Source organism: Pongo pygmaeus, chromosome 12, assembly GCF_028885625.2.
Source record: "Pongo pygmaeus isolate AG05252 chromosome 12, NHGRI_mPonPyg2-v2.0_pri, whole genome shotgun sequence".
In the NCBI taxonomy this organism is placed as follows: Eukaryota; Metazoa; Chordata; class Mammalia; order Primates; family Hominidae; genus Pongo; species Pongo pygmaeus.
This window is the reverse complement of record NC_072385.2, coordinates 63,250,941-63,275,809: the sequence shown is the minus strand read 5'-3', so window position 1 is coordinate 63,275,809 and position 24,869 is coordinate 63,250,941. Positions and strand designations below refer to the sequence as shown.

Sequence of the window (24,869 nt, the reverse complement as noted above, 5' to 3'; positions counted from 1 at the left end):
TTCGTTCATAACAGATTTGGAGAGGAAAACACGTCGAACTCTCCAGATAGGGTTGACATTTTCAGCTTGATATGGTAATGTGATCGTGACCTTCAGACAGCACAAATATGTGTGCCATCTCATGTACAATTCCTTATAGACCCAGCTTGGTTCTTCTCCAATGTCTCCTTTTGGAGTTGTACTGATTTTATTTCCAGTTTTCATCCGAATCCACTGGGGAATGGGACGATTTTGCTTTTGTTTCTTGGCCAGGAATCACTTAATCCTGAAAGTCTTGTGAGAAGACATGGTGAGGGTGGAGTCAAGAACACACCACAATGGCGGAGAAAGGAAAAGAGGCATGAGATCATTTTATACCCATCATGCAACCACAAGCTTTTCTCAACTGATAATACTAGGACATTAATTATAGACCCGTATTTTTTTTTTTTTTTGAGACGGACTCTCACTCTGTTGCCCAGGTTGGAGTGCAGCGGCGTAATCTTGGCTCACTGCAACCTCTGCCTCCTGGGTTCAAGCAATTCTCCTGTCTCAGCCTGCTGAGTAGCTGGGATTACAGGTGTGCACTACCACGCCTGGCTAATTTTTATATTTTTAGTAGAGACAGGGTTTCACCATGTTGACAAGCCTGGTCTCGAATTCCTGACCTCAGGTGATCTGCCTGCTTCGGCCTCCCAAAGTGCTGGGATTGCAGGTGTGAGCCACTGCGCCAAGCTCCAACATTCTTTTTTTGTATTTTTTATTTTTTGAGACCAGCCTGTCAGGTTGGAGTGCAGTGGCACAATCTCAGCTCACTGCAACCTCGGCCTCCCAAGTTCAAGTGATTCTCCTGCCTCAACCGCCCAAGTAGGTGGGATTACAGGCATGCATCACCACGCCCAGCTAATTTTTGTATTCTTAGTAGAGGCGGGGTTTTGCCATGTTGGCCAGGCTGGTCTTGAACTCCTGACCTCAGATATTCCGCCTGCCTCGGTCTCCCAGAGTGCTGGGATTACAGGCGTGAGCCACCGTGCCTGGCTTCTTTTTAATGCATGCATAATGTTCTACTGTATGGTATGTTGGGGAGAAAAAAGGAGTTTTCCTCTACCTTTCTGAGTTTTTGGTTGTGATAGACCCCTGTAACAAAAGATAAATTAACAAGAAGAAAACAAACAGGACCAGGCATGGTGGCTCATGCCTGTAATCCCAACACTTTGGGAGCCCAGGAGTTCCAGACCAGCCTGGGCAATATGGCAAAAAACCATCTCTACAAAAAATGTAAAAATTAGCTGGGCATGGTAGTGGATGCCTGTGGTCCCAGGTACTCTACTCTGGTGGCTGAGGTGGGTGGATCGCTTGAGCCCAGGAGCGGGAGGTTGCAGTGAGCCGTGATAGTGCCATTGCACTTCAGCCTGGGAGACAGAGCGAAGACATCTCAAAATAAATAAATAAAAGAAAGAAAGAAAAAAAGAAAAACAGAAATTTAAAAACATGTACGTCACGTATTCAAAAGAGAGACCAGGGAAATGAGCAAATCTCCAAGAGGTAGCTTTGAATTCAGGATTATACAGCATCTTCAAAAAAGAACAGTATATGTTTAAAGAAGTGTTAAGAGAGCCGGGCACGGTGACTCACGCCTGTAATTCCAGCACTTTGGGAGGCCGAGGTGGGCGGATCACCTGAGGTCGGGAGTTCGAGACCAGCCTAACCAACACAGAGAAACCCCGTCTCTACTAAAAATACAAAATTAGCTGGGTGTGGTGGCGCTTGCCTGTAATCCCAGCTACTCAGGAGGCTGAGGCAGGAGGATTGCTTGAACCCGAGAGGCAGACGTTGCCGTGAGACTGCACCATTGCACTCCAGCCTGGGCAACAAGAGCGAAACTTCGTCTCAAAAAAAAAAAAAAAGAGAAGTGTTAAGAGAAGGAAAATGATTTTTAGTCTCTAGGGGTGGCAAATTACGGGAAGGCAAATAAACAATAGAAAAAGGCTCATTAATGAAGTTTGTCATGTAGATTCCTGGCTGATAAAGGTTTGTCAAAAGACAAAATTACAACTAATTTAGTTTAAAGAGCATAATTGGCTTTTAGTTGCGATTGTAGAATTGTGCAACACCTCATTTTATAAAATCGAATGAGTGTTCCTATGAGTTGAGTGGAGGAGGTTGGCTTTCAGAAAGGGCTGAAGAAAGCAGAAACAGAAAAGTGAATTGGTTGTTTCGAGGTTACTTTCCTTGTAAAGTTTAAAGCAGAGGGTATTTCCTTATCATGCCACTTCAAACTGGTCTGTTGGGAATTTGGCTATTATTTTTCTTTCTCCTGATTTCTTAGAAAGTCAGATCGACAACTTAGTTTTGACCTTGTGATGTGGAACATGAGTGACTTGAGTGACTCCATTTTGGTTTAGTCTGTTGGGCCTAGTCTAGTGCAGGAGCTCAGTCCAAACCAATGGCTTCCTATAAATTTTATTTAACAGGTGTAAAATTGTCTTCAGTGATTAACCTTTGTCCTTCCAGGCAGTGTGGGAAGAGGGATACCTTTGCCTTTTAAAATTTATGTCCTGCTTTACTTCAGACATTACATTAAATAGGAGTGTTGAGTATAAAAATGAATTCACAAAGTTGTTAGATAAATTATTTGTATATAACTTTAAAAGGAGATTTTTTGAAGCTTTGTAATTACATTGAAAGTATATTTGTTTCCTTGAAAACAATTTTTTGAAAAGTGAATAATAATGTAATACAGCTTTCAAATTACTTTATGCTGTTACTTTATTTCTATTGTATTCACATGTGAAAGTATGTGATCAGTTGTTGCTGTATCAGAGATATTAGAGATTCTTTATTAGTTGGGCATTCTTTATGACCTTTTCTATAAAAGAGTAATTCATTAAAATGTAAGATGCATGATGAAAATATAAGTAGCGAGGCTCATTATTGTTAGCCTATATTAAGTAATGTTTAAGGTAGGTGTTCATGGCCGGGCGCGGTGGCTCACACCTGTAATCCCAGCACTTTGGGAGGCTGAAGCGGGTGGATCACGAGGTCAGGAGATTGAGACCATCCTGGCTGACATGGTGAAACCTCGTCTCTACTAAAAATACAAAAAATTAGCTGGGCGCAGTGGCGGGTGCCTGTAGTCCCAGCTACTCGGGAGGCTGAGGCAGAATTGCTTGAACCCGGGAGGTAGAGTTTGCAGTGAGCTGAGATCGCGCCACTGCACTCCAGACTGGGCGACAGAGCGAGACTCCGTCTCAAAAAAAAAAAAAAAAAGTAGGTGTTCAGAGTAATACTTTTCTACATTATACTGAGAGAAAGAAATTATAAATTATAGTTAAAGTATATCAAATTATTATACTATTTTATTAATTTTACTCTTATGTAATAAAATGCAATATATTTAAAAATTGTTAAAAAAATAAAATTTATGTCCTGCTTTCAGGCAAATGGCGGAAGGCAGAGAACTTTCCACCCCACGTATCTACATCTTCTCAATTGTCTTCGGCTTGAAATAATCCTTAGGCTAAAGAGGCATATTTTGGGGTGGCACATTCTGGTGTCCTTACAGGTACACTACTTTTATTATTACACCCCCTTCACCTTGGGCCACCCCATCCTCAGTCTCCCTCATTTTTCTTTTCAATTAGCAACATTTACCCATTCACGGAGAACCTGACAGTTCTCGCAACAGGGTGATCACTCAGTAAGTACTGTTGTCCCTTTGGTCTGTTTCTGGCAGCGATTAGCTGTGTGCATTCTTTGAGAGGAGCGACGGAGGGAACAGAAGAGGGTACTAGTGAAGAACTAAGGTGCTTCACCCAAATACATAGGGAGGGAGGAGGAGAGCTGAGGCGAACCTCAGCTTCTGCCTTAGATGTCTTCTGAAGGAGGGTGGGCTTCGAGGTGGCAGGATGTGCTTAGGGCACTGAGTGGCCCACAGTGGGGAGCTCCTGCAGGGTTGCGGGGACCGGCGGGGCGGGGTCGGGGCGGGGCTTGCAGGACCTGGGCGGGGCTCGCAGGGGCTGGGCGGCCTGGGGGCGGGGCTGGGCGGAGCGCGCAGCCGCGCAGCGGTGGGAGGACTGCGGGGCTCTTGAGGCCAGCTGCAGAGCTTGTGGAGGCCATGGGGCGCGTCGTCGCGGAGCTCGTCTCCTCGCTGCTGGGGCTGTGGCTGTTGCTGTGCAGCTGCGGATGCCCCGAGGGCGCCGAGCTGCGTGCCCCGCCAGATAAAATCGGTAGGCGAGAAGGGGGCGGCGCGGGAGGGTGCTGGAGCGCGCCCCGCGCCGGGCGGCCGCTGCGCAGTGCGCCCAGATCCCACAGCCGCGACGCAGTCCAGCTGTGCAGGCCGAGCCAGCTGCGCAGGTCGCGCTTTCCCCCATTCACACTTCAGGGCGGCTTTCGGCTCTGCTTGGAATAGGACTGTGCATTCCCAGGCGTGGAGAGGTGCCCACTTGAGGAATGGGCGTGGACGGGGACAGGGGCGGGCGGGCAGGCAGGCGCCTAGCGTACCTGTAGCCCCTGTCTCTTAGGTCTGGGGCTCCGGAGAGGCCTAGGTTTCTCTACCTTCCCGTTAAACACTGACCGTGAACAGTCCAGTATTCTGGCTTGACCTGGGGCGCCCGGCCAGATAGCAGGCTCACGCAGGCACAGCACAGGGAGGAGTGCAAACAAGTTGACCCTGCCTGCTTCCCTTGGGAGGCTGAACCCCCTTCCCCCAGCTCCGCCTTTGCTGAGGTCGGCCTGCTCTCAGAGGCCCCTGGCTTGCACAGTTTCTCCGCCTAGGACTAACACAGCTGCGGAAAGAATCTGTTCTCTTTCCAGTGTCAAGAGCTCCAGTGTCAGGAGCCTTGGCTCTTTGCTTCCTGTTTCCCTCCCGCCCTCCTTTAAAGTTGTGTTCTTCGGTGTTATTAACCTATCTACATTGCATCTAGACACAACAAAGCTAGGCATAAATGGCCGTCACTGTATTAAAAATGCGTGCTGGAAAGGTCCACCTCTAATGTGCCCGTGAGTTGGGCATCAAGAAGGGTGTGCAGGCCCCTTGGTTCCTCCATAAAGACCTGTGAGAATCTTTGGGCATCTGGAAAAAAAATCGAATTAATGTCAATATGTTAATTAATCTACTGCTTTTGTTTGGGGACAGTGTCTGTCCAGATTCAGGGAGTTAGACCTTCGCTGCAGGTGTCACTCTTCCCCCACCAAATTGTTGGTAATAGCTTTGAGTAACAACCTTTGCTATTAATGGTCTTTCAAAAACAAAACAACTTACAGAGCTGGTAAAAGGGGAAAATATAATCTTCTTTTTTTTTTTTTTTTTTTTGCCTCATAGCGATTATTGGAGCCGGAATTGGTGGCACTTCAGCAGCCTATTACCTGCGGCAGAAATTTGGGAAAGATGTGAAGATAGACCTGTTTGAAAGAGAAGAGGTCGGGGGCCGCCTGGCTACCATGATGGTGCAGGGGCAAGAATATGAGGCAGGAGGTTCTGTCATCCATCCTTTAAATCTGCACATGAAGCGTTTTGTCAAAGACCTGGGTATGTAATTTTGGTCTTGGAGCTCACCAGATTACTTTGTGACATCCCCGGATATTTTTATCAGATGGAGAACTGAAATTTCTGCCTTGTTTATTGCCTTACAGAGACGTTGGTAAAACTGTTTTCCTCACTTTCTTGTTAGTTGGTACTGCCTTAGTTAGGAGCAGTTCTGCTGTAATGGGACACTAGTTATCTGTATCTTCAGTTATCTGGAATTACAGCCGTGGGGTCGGGGTGGGAATGGCTGCCATTGTCTTTTTTTTTCTTTTGAGAAGGAGTTTCGCTCTTGTCGCCCAGGCTGGAGTGCAGTGGTGCGATCTCGGCTCACTGCAACCTCTGCCTCCCGGGTTCAAGCGATTCTCCTGCCTCAGCCTCCTGAGTAGCTGGGATTACAGGCGCCCACCACCACGCCCAGCTAATTTTTGTATTTTCAGTAGTGACAGGGCTTCGTCATGTTGGCCAGGCTGGTCTTTAACTCCTGACCTCAGATGATCCGCCTGCCTTGGCCTTCCAAAGTGCTGGGATTACAGGGGTGAGCCACCGTGCCCGGCCTCTGTTGTCTGTTCTTAAAATTCTGGGTTTGTGTTAAAGAATCAGAGAAGGTTTGGAGATAGTCACCTCATTGTGATCATTTTGCAGCTGAGTAAATGAGACCCAGAGACTTGAATTGTCTGGCTCAAAGTCACTCACATATGACCATGGACAGGGTCAGTGGCTCATGCCTGTAATCCCAGCACTTTGGGAGGCCGAGGCAGAGGATCGCTTGAGCCCAGGAGTTAGAAACCAGTCTGGGCAACATAGTGAGATCCTGTCTTTACTAAAAATAAAAAAAATTAGTCTGGTGTGATGGCACAAACCTGTAGTCCCAGCTACTTGGGAGGCAGAGGCAGAAGGATCCTGTGAGCCTGGGAAATAGAAGCTGCAGTGAGCCTTGATCGTGCCAATGCACTCCAGCCTGGGCAACAAAGTGAGACCCTATCAAAACGAACCACCACCAACAAAACAAACTCCGTCACACAGCTATGGATGCAGACATGTGCCTAGAACTTGGGACGTGCAACTGCTGCCCTGACAGCAGAGGAGCTGGATAGGCCATGGGGAAAGTCTGACAGGCCTCTGCAGGCCCTTTCGCAGGGAGTATTTTGTAACTTTGGCCTCCTTCCAGTTATCTGAAATATCCAGTTTTGCAAAATAGGATTCTCACAGGAATGGAAGTACCTCAGCTGCCTTCCACATCCTCTGTAGATGCTGCCTCTGCTTCCGTTTCCTCCACGAGGGCAAAGGTATACCCAGAAAAATTATGCCACGAAGATACATGTCTGACATCTTTGCTTTTAAATTGAATTCAGTTGGTACTCTGGCTTTTTTCCTTGGACTATCCAGTTTTTTTAGACTAAAAAATAGCCAGGTAAAAATATATCTACTTTTGATATATTAATATTTACATGATCATCTGACCTATTGCCTAGCAAATCTGCTTTTGGACAGTGTAGTGAAAGTATAGTGTTTCACACTGTTCCAAAGATAGAGCTCCTTCATGTGTCTCCTGAGAACTGAGGGAAGTCCCAAATTCACTCAGATTATGTTCTTTCGTTTGATCAGCATAGACACCACTGACTTAGCTGTGCTTTATGTTTTTGCAGGTCTCTCTACTGTTCAGGCCTCTGGTGGCCTACTGGGGATATATAATGGAGAGACTCTGGTATTTGAGGAGAGCAACTGGTTCATAATTAACGTGATTAAATTAGTTTGGCGCTATGGATTTCAATCCCTCCGTATGCACATGTGGGTAGAGGACGTGTTAGACAAGTTCATGAGGTAATTTTTTTTCCTTCCATTTAACCTAAGATCTTTTAATTTAGGTTAAATTAAACTTGATGAACTTTAGGAATTATGATTTCTTGTAAGCATTTTCTACCTCACTGCAAGGCCTGTTTATAACACTGTTAGGCAAAATGTTTTGTAGAAACTATGCAGACTATTTGCTTGGATATTGAAAGGTTGGTTTATTTTTGCTTCTGAAGTGTATTTTGCAAATGCTTCTTTAGTGTTGCCAGATACTGTTAGATGCCTTGAATTCTTATGACAGCTTACTCAGGTAGGTACTGTTTTTAGCTTCTTTAAACAGATGCAGAAGGTGGCGGTGTAGAGAGGTTTTAAGAGGCAAGTTCACCCACATAGTAAGTGGTATAGCTGGAGTTGCCACCTAGGCAGTCTGGCCTTTGAGTCTTCCCTCTTAATCTCTATGCTGTGCTGGTGTTGTGTATATGAATGAGATAATGTGTACAAGAGCTTGTAGAAAGGATCAGAAAACTTAAATGGCCTTTAATAGTGACATGTTTTCAGTGAACCAGCAGCCTGAAGTAGAGTAAAAGTTCCATATTCCAAGAGTTTACATTCTAGCACTGTTTTGGGTAGTGAGAATTTAGGTGCCTCTTTTTCGTCCTTATGCTTTTCTATATTTAAACAGTTTTTTTTAATGTGTGTGAATATGTATCGCTTTGGTAATCAGGAAGACTAACATAAAATAACCAGTCTAATTTTGAAAGGTACAATCTGTTTTTTTAAAGCTGTTGGCATGTGCTAGTTTTTTAGTTTTTTTGTTTTTGAGATGGAGTTTCGCTTGTTGCCTAGGCTGGAGTGCAATGGTTTGATATTGGCTCACTGCAACCTCCGCCTCTTGGGTTCAAGCGATACTCCTGCCTCAGGCTCCCGAGTAGCTGGGATTACAGATGCCTGCCATCACGCCCAGCTAATTTTTGTATTTTTAGTAGAGATGGGGTTTCACCCTCTTGGCCAGGCTGGTTTCGAACTCCTGACCTCAGGTGATCCACCTGCCTCGGCCTCCCAAAGTGCTGGGATGACAGGTGTGAGCCACCGTGCTCGGCCGGCACGTGCTATTTTTTTTTTTTTTTTTGAGATGGAGTTTTGCTCTGTTGCCTGGGCTGGAGTGCGGTGGCACCACCTCGGCTCACTGCAACCTCTGCCTCCCCGGTTCAAGCGATTCTCCTGCCTCAGACTCCTGAATAGCTGGGATTACAAGTGCCTGCCAGTGCGCCTGGCTAATTTTTTGTATTTTTAGTAGAGACGGGGTTTCACGGTGTTAGCCAGGATGGTCTCGATCTCCTGACCTCGTGATCCGCCCACCTCAGCATCCCAGAGTGTTGGGATTACAGGCGTGAGCCACTGTGCCTGGCTAGCACGTGCTAATTTTAAGCTGGATTACAGTTTTAGGTGCTGGAGGCCAGGATTGCATCATTACACTCCAGCCTGGGTGACAGAACAAGACTCCATCTTGAGGGGGAAAAAAAAACCAAAAAAAACATGTCATATGACCAGGTATTGAATAGGACAAATATGAGTTAAGCAGGGCTGGGCACAGTGGCTCATGCCTCTAATCCCAGAACTTGGGGAGGCTGAGGCTGGTGGATCACCTGAGGTCAGGAGTTTGAGACCAGCCTGACCAACATGGTAAAACCCTGTCTCTACAAAAAATATAAAAAATTAGCCGGCGTGGTGGTGCGTGCCTGTAATCCCAGCTACTTGTGAGCCTGAGGCAGGAGAATCACTTGAACCTGGGAGGCACAGGTTGTAGTGAGCCAAGATCGTGCCATTGCACTCTAGCCTGGAGGACAGAGCCAGACTCTGTCTAAAAAAAAAAAAAAAAAAGGAGTTAAGCAGGATATGCTCTGGTTTCTATAACTCATGGTAGTTTGGGGTTTCTTTCTTTCTCAACATCATTCTTAGGTCAGTTCCTTAAATGCCTTTCCCGTGGGTCCATCTACAGTGCATAATGTTTTTAAATAGCCATTCATTCATTCACCCAATATTGAGTACCTGTTAGGTGCTAGGCATTGTTCTATGTTGAGAGTATAGGACCTACAACATGTCCTAGTCCTCAAAGAATATGTATTCTAATGGAGAGATAGGTAATACACAACCAAGGAAATATATAGAATTTGTGTAGAGACAGCCAGTCACTTTATAGAAGGTGGGTGGCATGGTGCTGCATACTCAGCAGGCAGATCAAGTTCCGATGGCATCAGCTCTGCTTGTGTGTATTGTTTTTCTTTTCTTTTTTTTTTTTTGAGATAGTGTCTCGCTTTGTCGCCCAGGCTGGAGTGCAGTGGCGGGATCTCAGCTCACTGCAACATCTGCCTCCCAGGTTCAAGTGATTCTCCTGCCTCAGCCTCCTGAGTAGCTGGGACTACAGGTGCATGCCACCATGCCCGGTTAATTTTTTGTATTTTTAGTAGAGATGTGGTTTCACCGTGTTAGCCAGGCTGGTCTCGAACTCCTGACCTCGTGATCTGCCTGTCTCAGCTTCCTAAAGTGTTGGGATTATAGGCATGAGCCACTGTGCCCGGCCCTCTTTTATTTATTTATTTATTTATTTTGACACTGGTCTCACTCTGTCACCCAGGCTGGAGTGCAGTGGTGTGATCATGGCTCACTGCAGCCTGGACCTCCTGGGCTCAGGGGATCCGCCTACTTTAGCCTCTGTGTAGCTGGGACTACAGGCACATGCCACCAAATCTGGCTAATTTTTTGTGTTTTTTTTGTAGAGATGAGGTTTGGCCACGTTGCCCAGGCTGGTGTTGAATTCCTGGGCTCAAGTGTTCCACTCACCTGGGCCTCCCAAAGTGTTGGGATTACGGGCGTGAGCTCCTGCTCCCAGCCTTGTTTTTTTAATCTGTGGCTTGCTTGACATGTAGAGAATTGCTCTTTGAGAAATCAAGAAATTACTTTTTTTTTTTTTGAAACGAGTTTCACTCTGTCACCCAGGCTGGAGTGCAGTGGTGCAATCTTGGCTCACTGCAACCTCTGCCTCCTGGGTCCAAGCGATTCTCCTGCCTCAGCCTCCTGAGTAGCTGGGATTACAGGCATGTACCACCATACCCGGATAATTTTTGTATTTTTAGTAGAGACGGGGTTTTACCATGTCGGCTAGGCTGGTCTCAACTCCTGGCCTCAATTGATCTGCCCGCCTTGGCCTCCTAAAGTGCTGCGATTACAGGCGTGAGCCACTGCACCTGGCCTAAGAAATCACTTTTGAAGTGAATTCAAGGTATTACAGAACTGGGAAAAAGAACCAGTGAGGGGATACATAGGTTATACTGTTTTTGACTTTAAAAAATAATTTACGGGCCGGGCGTGGTGGCACACGCCTGTAATCCCAGCACTTTGGGAGGCTGAGGTAGATCATGAGGTCAGGAGTTCGAGACCAGCCTGGCCAACATGGTGAAACCCCGCCTCTACTAAAAATACAAAAATTAGCTGGGCGTGGAGGTGCAGCTAATGCCAGCTACTTGGGAGGCTGAGGCAGGAGAATCGCTTGAACCCAGGAAGCGGAGGTTGTGGTGAGCCAAGATCAAAGTATACACAAGGTGGAAAAAGACCTATGTAACAGTAGTAAACCATGACACTCGAAAGAGGGCTCAAGCTTGTGGTAGGCAATACTAGAAAATAATGCATTCATTCATTCTCTGCTGTTGGAGGTACTTGGGTGGAAATCCTGCAGCCCCTGACATCAGCACTAGCTAGCTTAATTTCCAGTCCTGCACATACATTTATGTAGTTGTTCTGGTTGGATGCCATTCTTAACTAATTTTGTTTTTTTTTTTTTTGAGACCGAGTCTTGCTCTGTCACCCAGCTGGAGTACGGTGGTGCAATCACAGCTCACTGCAGCTTTGACCTCCTGGTCTCAAGTCATCTTCCAGCCACAGCTGGGACTATAGGCATGTGCCATCATGCTTGGCTAATTTTTTAAATTTTTGTAGAGACAGGGTGTTGCCATGTTGCCCAAGCTGATCTTGAACTCCTGGGCTCAAGTGATCCTCCCACCTTGGCCTCCCAAAGTGTTGGGATTACAGGCGTGAGCCACCGCGCTCAGCTGGATGCCATTCTTTACTCCCAAGTCCAACCTCTTATCTCACTTTTTCAGCAAAGCATTTCCTTAATACTTCAATCAACATTCATCTTTCTTTTCAAACATCCCTTAGTATATGGTGCACACCATGTGCTTGTGTTCTATACTATGCACAGTAACTAGAATGTAGTAGATGTTTACTCAGATGTTTGTGGAATTTAAATCTCTGGTCTGCTGATGGCTTCCTGTTGAGATATCTTGGCTTGCAGACTAGGTTAAAGCTTATTCTTCTCTCTCAAGTTAGTGCATTTCTGGGGACTTGTAAGATCCTTAACACTTCTTGATCTGAGACTGATAGGACTCACAGGGAAAGGCTTTATAAACACCCTTTCTTCCTTCTAGTTACTCCTCCCAAATATTTTGAGTCAATTTTTGTTCTTTCATTTCCCAAACCCACTCTGTCTTGAATCTTATCAGCCTTTAAAATACGTCCAGTATTCCACTTCTTCTCTCCAGGATTACTGCTACCACTTTGTTCCAAGTCACCACCACTGTCTCTTCTCTGGATTGCTAGAGTAGCCTCCTATTACAGGCTGAATAATCCTCTCCCCTGCCGTCTGCCACAAGATGTCCATGTCTTAATCCCTGGAACCTGTGAATGTGTTACCTTTTGAGGTAAAAGAGACTTTGCAGATGTGGTTAAGGATGGGTAGATTATTCTGGATTATCTAGGTGGGCTCCATATAATCGCAAGGGTCCTTAGAGAGGCAGGAGGATCAGGGTGGGTAGGAGGAGAGGTGATGATGGAAGGAAGAGATTGGAGTGATGCCAGGAAGGGGAGTGCGTCCACCAGCCAAGGAATGCAGGTGGCCTGTAGAGGCTGGAAAAGACAGAGTCTTCCCTCAGAGCCTCTAGAAGGAACCAGCCTTGTGCACACCTTGATTTTAGAACAGAGAGACTGACTTTGGTCTTCTAACTTACAGAACTGTAAGATTATAAATTTTTTTTTGTTTTGAGACAGAGTCTCGCTCTGTCACCCAGGCTGGAGTGCAGTGGCACGATCTTGGCTCACTGCAGCCTCCACCTCCTGGGTTCAAGCAGTTCTCTGCCTCAGCCTCCTGAGTAGTTGGGATTACAGGCGCCCACCACCATGCCCAGCTAATTTTTGTATTTTTAGTAGAGATGGGGTTTCACCATCTTGGCCAGGCAGGTCTTGAACTCCTGACCTCGTGATCCACCCGCCTCAGCCTCCCAAAGTGCTGGGATTACAGGTGTGAGCCACCGCACCTGGCCATAAATTTGTGTTGTTTTAAGCCACTAAGTTTGTGGTAATTTGTTATAGCAGCAGTGGAAAACCAATACACCTCCTAAATCATCTGCCATTACTGTTATATTGCTACCATTTGTTCTCAGGTTGGCAGCCAAAGTAGTTCTTTAAAATCTAAGGCTCTTCATATCACTCCACTACTCAGAAACCTTCAGTGGCTATTTCATTAATAGAGATTTATAGCTAAAATCTGTTTTGTGACTGAGAAGACATGACAGGATTCTGTGCTCCCATCCCTTATTTTTAAATTTGTTTTCCCCAAAATTCATAGGTTGAAACACTAGCCACCCACCCAGTGCTCAGAATGTGACTGCATATGTAGGTAGGGCCTTTAAATATGTGATTAAGTTAAAATGAGGTCTTTAGGGTAGGCCCTAAAACGATTTGATGGGTGTCCTTAAGATTAGGACACAGAAGGGAGGCCAAGGCGGGCAGATCACCTGAGGTTGAGAGTTCGAGACCAGCCTGACCAACATGGTGAAACCCCTTCTCTACTAAAAATACAAAAAATTAGCCGGGTGTGGTGGCACATGCTTGTAATCCCAGCTACTCAGGAAGGCTGAGGCAAGAGAATCACTTGAATCTGGGAGGCAGAGGTTGCAGTGAGCCATTGCACTCCAGCCTGGGCAACAAGAGTGAAACTCTGTCTCAAAAAAAAAAAAAAAAAAGATTGGAACACAGAAGAAACACACAAAGACCATGTGAGGACACAGCAAGAAGGTGGCCATCTGCAAGCCAAGGAAATAGGCCTCAGAAGAAACGGAATGCAACCACACCTTGATCTTGGACTTTTGGCCTACAGAACTATAAGAAATAAAACTTTTTTTGTTTAAGCCATCCAGTCTCTGGTACTGTGTTATGGCAGTCCTGGTGAACTAATACACTGTTGTCATTTTCAGTAACTGTCCATTATTGAAAATGGGATATTGAAGTCTCCATTATTGTTGAATTATGTATTTCAGTTCTGTCAAGATCATTTGATCATATTCATGAAGGTTTATTTCTGAGTTTTCTTATTTGTTTCAAGGATCTGTGTGTCTGTTTTTTTTTTTTTTTTTTTTTTCAGATGGTGTTTTACTCTGTTGCCCAGGCTAGAGTGTAGTATGTTCACAGCAACCTCTGCCTCCCGGGCTCAAGCAGTTCTCCAGCCTCAGGCCCCTTGAGTGGCTGGGACTACAGATGTGCACTACCATGCCCAGCTAATTTTTTTTTTTTTTTTTTTTTTTGAGACAGAGGCTCGCTCTGTTGTCCAGGCTGGAGTGCAGTGGCGCTATCTCGGCTCACTGTAACCTCTGCCTCCCGGGTTCAAGCAATTCTTGTGCCTCAGCCTCCTGAGTAGGTGGGACTACAGGCATGCACCACCACACCTGGCTAAATTTTTGTGTTTTTAGTAGAGATGGGTTTTCGCCATGATGGCCAGGCTGGTCTCAAACTCCTAACCTCAAGTGATCCTCCAGCTTGTGCCTCCCAATGTGCTGGGATTACAGGTGTGAGCCACTGCACCTGGCCTTTTTTAAAAGTTTTTTTGGTCAGCCTCTTGTAGTCTCTATTGATGTCATAGCCTCCGGCATCTATGATCTTAAACAATTGCCACAGATTTTTTTTTTGACATGTGGACACGTGCCCTCAGTATGGGGCTATTGCGTAGAGTGAACTCTGAATCAGGTCGAATAAAGACAAGCCTTCAGGATAGAGCTTTTTGGGAGCTGCCAGATAGGTCAAATATTGACAGTTCTCTGAGGATAGTGCTTTTTGGGAGCTACAAACTCGTTGTGTTCTCTTCAGTGGCTTCTAGCTTGCTGGTTTCACATTGCAGTTGGAAGGGTGCTGGTTTTATTTTTTATTTTTTTTTTCTCTCTCTCTTTTTCTCTTTCTTTCTTTCAACGGAGTCTCTCTCTTGTCGCCCAGGCTGGAGTGCAATGGTGTGATCTTGGCTCACTGCAACCTCCATCTCCTGGGTTCAAGCGATTCTCCTGCCTCAGCCTCCTGAATAGCTGGGATTATAGGCATGTGCCACCACACCTGGCTAATTTTTTATATTTTTGGTACAGATGGTGTTTCACCATGTTGGGCAGGCTGGTCTCGAACTCCTGACCTCAAGTGATCCGCCTGGCTCAGCTTCCCAGAGTGCTGGGATTACAGGCGTGAGCCACCACGCTTGCCAGACATTTTTCTTAAATAAATATTCCTTGGACTTGGAAAGGCTTTGGTTTATCTGCAGAGCTCTGAAAGAGTCAATGTTGATCATTTTTGGCAGTATTCTCTTAGCTTTTATGGAGGAGCAGATTTCCAGAGGTCCTTCCTCTGCCATTCTGGAAGTTTCCTCTCCCCAGTAACATTTCTGGCTGTACCACTCCCTGTTCTCCCATATCACTCTGCTTCAGCTGCTCTGGCTTCATTGTTTCTTGAATGTGCCAGGCAAGCTTCTGTCATGTGACCTTTGCATTGCTTTTACCTCTACCTGAAATATTTTCCCCCAGGTGTTTGCCTGGTTTGCATCCTCATCTCCTTCGGGTCTTTGGTCTATATCATCTTCTCAGTGAGGCTTTTCCTGACCACTCTTGTTTTTGGACTGTCTTATTTAGAATTCAACCCTCCTAACCCCATGCATTTCTAGTCTTCTTTTCAGAACTATTTTCTCCTTTTTTTTTTCCTTTGAGACGGAGTCTGTCTCTGTTGCCCAGGCTGGAGTGCAGTGGCACGATCTTGGCTCTTCTCGGCTCACCTTGGCTCACTGCACCACTATGCTCGGCTAATTTTGTATTTTTAGTAGAGACAGGGTTTCTCCATGTTGGTCAGGCTGGTCTCGAACTCCCGACCTCAGGTGATCCACCTGTCTTTGCCTCCCAAAGTGCTGGGATTACAGGCGTGAGCCACTGTGCCTGGCCCCAGTTATATTTTTAAAAAAAATTTTTTTTGTGTTTGTTTTTTTTTTAAGACAAGGTCTCACTCTGTTGCCCAAGCTGGATGGAGTGCAGTGGCGTGATCACAGCTCACTGCAGCCTCAACCACTGGGGCTGAAGTGATCCTCGTGCCTCAGCTTCCTGAATAGCTGGGACTACAGGCGTGCCTCACCATGCCTGGCTAATTTTTAATTTTTTTTTTTTTTTGAGACGGAGTTTCACTCTGTCACCAAGGCTAGAGTGCAGTGGCACGATCTTGGCTCACTGCAACCTCTACCTCCCAGGTTCAAGCGATTCTCCTGCCTCCGCCTCCCAAGTAGTTGGTATTACAGGCATGCGCCACCATGCCCAGTTAATTTTTGTATTTTTAGTAGAGATGGGGTTTTGCTATGTTGGCCAGGCTGGTCTCAAACTCCTGACCTCAAGCGATCTGCCCGCCTCAACCTCCCAAAGTGCTGGGATTACAGGCATGAACCACTGCGCCTGGCTAATTTTTACATTTTGTGTACAGACAGAGTCTTGCTATGTTGCCCAGGCTAGTCTTGAACTCCTGGGCTCAAGGGATCCTCCTGTCTTACTCTGTTACCCAGGCTGGAGTATAGTGGCTGGCTGTTCACAGGTGCAACCATAATGTACTACAGCCTTGTGCCCCTGGGCTTAAGTGATCCTCCCACCTCAGCCTCTTGAGTAGTTGTGACTACAGGTGCATGCTACCTCACCTGGGTGCTGTTTTTTAGTAGTATTTATTCAGTTTTTTCATTTATTATTATTATTTTTTTGAGATGGAGTCTTGCTCTGTCACCCAGGGTGGAGTGCAGTGGTGTGATCTTGACTTACCGCAACCTCTGTCTCCTGGGTCAAGCAATTCTCATGCTTCAGCCTCCTGAGTAGCTGGGATTACAAGCATGCACCACCACACCTGGATAATTTTTGCATTTTTAGTAGAGATGGGGTTTCACCATGTTGGCCAGGCGGTCTCAAACTACTGACCTCAAGTGATGCTGCCCCACTTTGCCTCCCAAAGTGCTAGGATTACAGGCATGAGCCACCATACCTAGCAGTGTATTTATTCTAATGCAGTTAGTTGTATCATGAAACAATTAGAGTGCTCTCTGTTTATATTGTGTATATAGTTTCATCTCATCGCTGGTCCCGCCCCCCCGCCCAAGGAGACTTGCTTGAGTGAGGTTGCAGCTCTGGCAGGAGCAGTTGGGGAATATGTTTTTTATAGCATCATTAGTAGCTTATTTAATTGACTGCTATTTTCTCATGTTGACCATTAGCCAAAGATCACTCTTCTTTGGATATGAGATATCCAGGCTATTATTTTTCTGAAGAATTCAGTGTTTCCATCCTACTTTTTCTAGTCTCCTAAAGACTGGGACCCAAATGCTATGGTTAGAAGGCGTTTAGTTTCTCAGTTTTGGCATAGATATCGAATCAGTTTTTCCAATAAAAATGTGTTTAACATTTTGTACACTTATACTACTACTATGCTTTTAGTAGGTAATACTGAAATGGTTATAATACTGTCCCTTGTTCTGTAAAAAAATATAGTACATTTTGAGAGAAAAAACTTGATGTGAAAGTTTCCCTTCCATGATCAGTGATAGGGATCTTTCCTTGGCTCTTAATTTCTTATTTTTATATACTTATCTCTGCATGTGCCTTATTACTTATCCCTAACTGTAAGCCCCTTAAGGGAATAAGAGATAAACCCCTTATTACTTATCCCAAACTTAAGCCTGTTTTCCATCTTTGTACTATTTGCAACATGAAAAATTGTGTTTGAGTTACTGAATGCACTAATTTATGTGAATGTTGTTTTAAATCCATAAAATGCAGAGAAATGTCGGGTGATATTTTTCTTTTTGGTCAAGTGATGTTTTCTAAAAAATAATAGAAAGCATGTAATTGTTGAATGAGTGGCATTGGTGCTAAGTTTTATGAGGCTTCTGGAGATGATATAACTGTGGACTGGGAAGTTGAGCAAGACTTTTCAGAGAAGGTGGGATTCAAGTTCTGTTAAGGAAGAATAGATGTTCCATGGTTAGGAATGGGAAGTGTATTCAGGTTGGAGGGAAGAGCTTGTGCACTGGTGGGGATACAACATGTAGGGCATATTTAGAGACCAGTGAATGGGTCAGGTGTGCTCCAGTGGAGACTGTGCATGTGTGGGTGATTGAGAGCAGAGTGGGCAAGTTGTGATTGAGCCTTATACTTGCCATGTGGCCTTTAGACAAAGTATTTTACTTCTACTTTTTTTTTTTTTTTGAGATGGAGTCTCGCTCTGTTGCCCAGGCTGGAGTGCAGTGGTGTGATCTTGGCTCACTACAACCTCCGCTTCCCAGGTTGAAGCGATTCTCCTGCCTCAGCCTCCTGAATAGCTGGGATTACAGGCGTGCGCCACCACGCCCAGCTAATTTTTGTATTTTTAGTAGAGACAGGGTTTCACCGTGTTGGTCAGGCTGGTCTCAAACTCCTGACCTAGTGATCTGCCTGCCTCGGCCTTCCAAAGAGCTAGGATTACAGGCATGAAGCCACTGTGCCTGGCCTTACTTCTACTTTTTATTTTTCCTTTTTCTTCTTTCTTCCTTCCTTAGTTTCTTTTCTTTTTTTTTTTTTCTTTCTTTTTTTTTTTTTAAGAGACAGTCTCACTGTCTGGCCCAGGCTGGAGTGCAGCGGCGTGATCACAGTTCACTGCGGCCTTGAATTCCGGGGCTCAGGCAGTCCTCCTGCCTCAGCCTCCCAGGTAGCTGGGACCACAGGCATACACCACTATGCCCGGTTAATTTTTGTATTTTTAGTAAAGATGAGGTTTCTCCATGTTGGCCAGGCTGGTCTTGAACTCCTGACCTCAGGTGACCCGCCCACCTCTGCCTCCCAAAGTGTGGGGATTATAGGCGTGAGCCACTGCACCCAGATGTCAGTTTGATTCTTATGATGCCACTTCCCTTCTTTATACATCCCCTTCCCCACATCTTGTTTGGTATTTAATGGATTTCTCTTCTTTTCCAAAGGATCTACCGCTACCAGTCTCATGACTATGCCTTCAGTAGTGTCGAAAAATTACTTCATGGTCTAGGAGGAGATGACTTCCTTGGAATGCTTAATCGAACACTTCTTGAAACCTTGCAGAAGGCTGGCTTCTCTGAGAAATTCCTCAATGAAATGATTGCTCCTGTTATGAGGGTCAATTATGGCCAAAGCACGGACATCAATGCCTTTGTGGGTAAGCCAGGGATTGGAACAGTGGTGGACATTAGTTCACAAAGGGGCTTATCTGATGCTATGGTGGTTCCAGACTTTAGGCTGTGGATTGGAGGCTACTTTTCTCTGTGAACCTCAGACATTGTTAGCAAAATTGTGCGTATGTAGATGTGCATTTTTAGGGGGAGAGGGTCTTTAGCTTTCATTAGTTCAGTAATTCTTAACTGGGGGAGATTTTGCTCCCAGGGGCCATTTAGCAATGTCTGGAGACATTTGGAGTAGAACATGTAATTGGGAAGGGAGAGTGGGTAGAGAGCCTCTTACAAAGTCAGAATTAAAACACATTTTTCCTCCTGTTGACAGGGGCAGTGTCACTGTCCTGTTCTGATTCTGGCCTTTGGGCAGTAGAAGGTGGCAATAAACTTGTTTGCTCAGGGCTTCTGCAGGCATCCAAAAGCAATCTTATATCTGGCTCAGTAATGTACATAGAGGAGAAAACAAAGACCAAGCACACAGGTAAGCTTGAATTTCTGTCTTACTGTTCCTGATTTCCCCTGCAGAAAATGATTGCTCAGGGAGAAACACCTCTCTTCTGTCATCTCTTACTCAGTTCTAAAATGATGAAACTTGAAATTGTGTATATTGTGCCATGTAGAAATATTCCCCAATGGGCCGGGCACGGTGGCTCACGCCTGTAATCCCTGTACTTTGGGAGGCCAAGGAGGGTGGATCACCTGAGGTCAGGAGATCAAGACTAGCCTAGCCAACATAGTTAAACCTGTCTCTACTAAAAATACAAAAAATTAGCTGGGCGTGGTGGCGGGCGCCTGTAATCCCAGCTACTCGGGAGGCTGAGGCAGGAGAATCACATGAACCCAGGGGGCAGAGGTTGCAGTGAGCCAAGATCATACCACTGCACTCTAGCCTGGGTGACGGAGTGAGACTCCGTCTAAAAAAAAAAAAAATTCCCCAATGTAGTTCAGTGCTGTGGCATGACTCCTTGGATTTGAAAAATAATCTTTTTTTTTTTTTTGAGATGGAGTCTCGCTCTTTTGCCCAGGCCGGACTGTAGTGGCCTATCTCAGCTCACTGCAAGCTCCCCCTCCCGGGTTCACGCCATTCTCCTGCCTCAGCCTCCCGAGTAGCTGGGACTATAGGCGCCCGCCACCGTGCTCGGCTAATTTTTTGTATTTTTAGTAGAGACAGGGTTTCACCATGTTACCCAGGATGGTCTCGATCTCCTGACCTCGTGATCCACCCACCTCGGCCTCCCAAAGTGCTGGGATTACAGGTGCGAGCCGCTGCGCCCGGCCGAAAAATAATCTTATCTTCAAAAGTAAAAATTCTATATTTTGTACTTATTCTGAATAAGAAATTGGCCTCAATGTAATAAAAATGCAAGGGACAGCTATCTTAAGGGATATAACTTCTTCAATTCTTTAGAATTATAGAGAAATTATGAAGAAGGTATACAATTATTTTTAGAAGGTATGTTAGGAACACTAAACAAATATATTCCTCCTTATTTCCTCTAGGAAATCCAACAAAGATGTATGAAGTGGTCTACCAAATTGGAACTGAGACTCGTTCAGACTTCTATGACATCGTCTTGGTGGCCACTCCATTGAATCGAAAAATGTCCAATATTACTTTTCTCAACTTTGATCCTCCAATTGAGGAATTCCATCAATATTATCAACATATAGTGACAACTTTAGTTAAGGGGGAATTGAATACATCTATCTTTAGCTCTAGACCCATAGATAAATTTGGCCTTAATACAGTTTTAACCACTGATAATTCAGATTTGTTCATTAACAGTATTGGGATTGTGTCCTCTGTGAGAGAAAAGGAAGATCCTGAGCCATCAACAGATGGAACATATGTTTGGAAGATCTTTTCCCAAGAAACTCTTACTAAAGCACAAATTTTAAAGCTCTTTTTGTCCTATGATTATGCTGTGAAGAAGCCATGGCTTGCATATCCTCACTATAAGCCCCCGGAGAAATGCCCCTCTATCATTCTCCATGATCGACTTTATTACCTCAATGGCATAGAGTGTGCAGCAAGTGCCATGGAGATGAGTGCCATTGCAGCCCACAACGCTGCACTCCTTGCCTATCACCGCTGGAACAGGCACACAGACATGATTGACCAGGATGGCTTATATGAGAAACTTAAAACTGAGCTATGAAGTGACACACTCTTTTTTCCCCTCCTAGGTCCAAATGACTATCAGTGGGAAAAAAGAACAAAATCTGAGCAGAGATGATTTTGAACCAGATATTTTGCCATTATCATTGTTTAATAAAAGTAATCCCTGCTGGTCATAGGAAAACACACAGTTCTAATTAAGTGTGAAGGTATAGCTATTGCACTTATGCCATCTCCAAAATTTCTTAAGTATTCTTTCACTATCCATTAGGAGTTTTTCTTAAACTTGTCTGATGATAATAATCACCTGGAGTTAGGAGGTGGCGGTTGCAGTGAGCCAATCGCACCATTGTACTCCAGCCTGAGCAACAAGAGCAAAACTCCGTCTCAAAAAAAAGTAAATAAAAATAATCACCTGGAGTTTGTTAAATCATACGGATTCTCAAGCTCCTCTCTTGAAGATTCTGATTCAGTAGGTCTGGGGGTGGCGCCCTGGATTTTGATCAAAATTGTAGAGCATTTTAAGCTGAGTACCTGAGGGAGAACTTAAAGACATCTTAGTTGGGGGTAGTCCTTTTGAATTTTACAGCTAGATATAATCTTCAGTCAGATAAAATTTATGGGAGCTGGTGTCTTATGCCTGACTCTTAGTAATTTCATACCGGTTTGAAGTACGTGTGCCCATGCCTAAAGCCTTGACTTTCAGAATGTTGTCTTTTGATTCTTCTGTCTTGATTTGATTAGGGGTGAAATTTAGAAGTCTTAGTAATGTAACTTGAAGATGTTAAACAAAAATCTCAAGTAGAATGAAAAGCAAATATGGGCTACTGAATTAAGAAACTGGCATTCTATTATTAAATCCTCACTTCAGGAGCTCTTAAAAATACTGAGAGACCCCCATAACCAGAGATTCAGATTCAAAGACTGAGGATAGGACCTTAGCATTGTAGCTATTTAAAGTTTCTAATGTGCACCCAGGGTTGAGAATCACCAATGTGGGTGTGAAAATGCCTACAAAGGGTTTTAGTGCCTTAGAAGTCCTAAGAAACCCAGTCTGTATCAAAGCAGATCCATTTTGCAAGGATCTTTCTCTTAGTAAGAACTTTCTCTTAGTTCTTTCTCTTAGTAAGAACTTTAGATGTAATCTTGATAAGAAGCACAGACAGCCTAACAGCAGAGGCAACTTAAATAACTCCTGAGCAGTTGGCACTAGAACAGAATACTTGGAATGACACCAAAGTTAACCAAGTCCAGCATATGTCCAAAGAGTTAAGTGTTTCATTTACTGTAGCATTCTGGGTGAGAAATTGGTTGCTGAAATCTTAAGACAGTGGCTCTCAACCTTGGCTGCACATTGGAATCACCTGTAGGGTTTTAAAGCATCCGAATGGTAACAGGCAGCGAAACTTGAGAACTAGTTCTGCATCTACTGTACAAAGATCATGATTAACTGTCAAGACACTGGTAGAACAGAACAAGCAAAAGATAAAGAATTCAAAAGTAAATGCAACCAATTTAACATGTAGTGTTATTAAAAAATAAATAAATAAAAAAAAAAGGCCTAGACCAGCCTGGGCAACATGGTGAAACCCCGTCTCTACAAAAAATTTTTAAAAAGTTGGCCAGGCATGGTAATGTGTGCCTGTGGTCCCAGCTGCTCAGGAGGCTGAGGTGGGAGGATCACTTGAGCCTTGGAGGTCAAGGCTGCAGTGAGTCATGATCATGCTACTGTACTCCAGCCTGGGCAACAGAGACCATCATTAAAAAAAAAAAAAAAATCTTTCCATTGAATAGAAACTTAAAAAAAAAAAAAGTCCTTCATCAGATCATGGCATTAGCTACTTTAGCATAGTGTAAACTTTGGTTCTGAGTAAAAATGACTTTTTCCCTACCACAGTTGTGAATGTTAATATGCTGATAAAACTGCCAAGATATATTTGATAGGTAGGGGATTAAACTCATGGTTTGTCAAAAGGGTGTTTTTTTCTAGTTTTATTCTTAACAGATATGTTGAGGTATTCATATTTGTTTCCTTTTGTGGTTTTAATGAAGACAATTTGTAAAGAAGGTAATAGTGTTATGTATATGCTAGATATTGGTAAATACTAATTAATTTCTATCATTTGTAGACTTGTTTTGCAATGGGATATATTTTTACTTATAATACCAATTTAGGCTGGGCGCAGTGGCTCACGCCTGTAATCCCAGCACTTTGGGAGGCCAAGGCAAACGGATCACGAGGTCAGATCAAGACCATCCTGGCCAACATGGTGAAACCCCATCTCTACTGAATATACAAAAATTGGCTGGGCATGGTGGCGCACGCCTGTAATCCCAGCTACTTGGGAGGCTGAGGCAGGAGAATTGCCTCAACTGGGAGGCGGAGGTTGCAGTGAGCCGAGATCGCACCACTGCACTCCAGCCTGGCAACAGAGGGAGACTCTGTCTCAGAAAAAAACAAAAAAACCAATTTAGGCTGGGCATGGTGGCTCACGCCTGTAATCCCAGCACTTTGGGAGGCTGAGGCAGGTGGATCTCTTGAGGTCGGGAGTTCGAGACCAGCCTGGCCAACATGGTGAAACGCCATCTTTACTAAAAATACAAAAATTAGCCAGGCATGCTGGCGCGTGCCAGTAATCCCAGCTACTTGGGAGGCTGAGGCGCGAGAATCGCTTGAACCCTGGAGATGGAGGTTGCAGTGAGCAGAGATTGCACCACTGCACTCCAGCCTGGGCAAGAGTGAGACTGTGTCTCAAAAGGAAAAAAAAAAAAAAATTAAAAATGTTGCTGGTATTACATCAAACTTACTCTGGATAAATTTTCCAGTAGGGCATCTGAAATTGCTTTGACAAAACCAAAACAGGTTATCAATACACCAAGGACATTAAGTAGTTTTAATGCAACTACAGTATTGAGTACTTTTTTACTGGGAGAAAAATTCTAGCAAAACCTGCTACTCCGCGCGCATTAGGTAGTTTTATGCAACCATAGTATTAAAAGTTTTATTGGAAGAAAAAACACTGTCAGAGATTGCTACTCCAGACCACGCTAGTTTTTTTTTTTTTTTTTTTTTTTTTTTTTTTTAATAGAAGAGACTGGTAAAAATGATGCAGGGGCTGAATGAAAGCCAGCTCTGCTCCAGTGGTTCTCTGAGTTGAGCATGCATCAGTTACCTTAAGGGCTTGTTAAAACATCGCTAGGCTCCACCCTGTTTATTCAATAAGTTTGTTATGGGATATAAGAAGTTGCTTTTTATTAAGTTCCCCAGTGATGCTGCTGTTCTACTATAGGAACCACACTTGAAGAACTAGTTCTACAATTCAGCTGTATGTTGTTGCAAAAAAAAAAAAAAAGGAGTCAATGAAGATTTACAAAGAGCTGCTGCTGAAAAATGGATTAACAGTGTATGGGACTTCACATCAGTTCTCCTTATTGTGATTGTTAGTTTGATCCCTCATGTTCTTTTGTTGTAAACATTTTCTATAATTAGGAAATGCCATTTAAGAGTGAGAGAGGTATATATCTATGAGCCATTGTGTTTGGTGTTTTACAAGAACTTTACCATACTTGTGTGTATTCCATTCTGTACAGTTTAAAAGTGATTCACGATTTGCAGGCTTTTTATCAGATCACAAAAAAGTCAGCCTTAAGCATTTGCTTGTTAAGGTTTCTTAAGATTAGGTTTATAATAAACCATCTGTAATGTATCTCTCGTTTGAGCTTGTGGGCCATACAGTTCACTAGATGAATACATTGTGGACAGCATCCTCGCTACCCTTCTCTACTCACAAAGAACCATGATACACTGGAATGTTTTTCTCTGGAATTCTCTTTCTACTCTTGTATTTTTTCCCCACTTCATGATTATGTTCAAAATAAACAACTACATCATTACT

General features: G+C 44.3%; 2 protein-coding genes and 1 pseudogene across 2 annotated transcripts in view; 1 reads left to right on the top strand and 2 right to left on the bottom strand.

Moving 5' to 3' along the window:
• Positions 1 to 24,869, bottom strand: part of TIA1 (TIA1 cytotoxic granule associated RNA binding protein) — a 200,176-nt gene that overhangs the window by 43,458 nt on the left and 131,849 nt on the right. The gene's annotated exons all lie outside the window — the stretch shown is intronic.
• LOC129030706 (large ribosomal subunit protein eL39-like) lies at positions 62 to 288 on the bottom strand (annotated as a pseudogene).
• Positions 3,996 to 24,867, top strand: PCYOX1 (prenylcysteine oxidase 1). Its single transcript, XM_054475479.2, has 6 exons — positions 3,996 to 4,208; positions 5,303 to 5,509; positions 7,153 to 7,327; positions 18,630 to 18,841; positions 19,183 to 19,335; positions 20,355 to 24,867. The coding sequence occupies exons 1-6, from the start codon at positions 4,097 to 4,099 to the stop codon at positions 21,011 to 21,013; spliced, it is 1,518 nt and encodes a 505-aa protein (XP_054331454.1). The 5' UTR covers positions 3,996 to 4,096; the 3' UTR covers positions 21,014 to 24,867.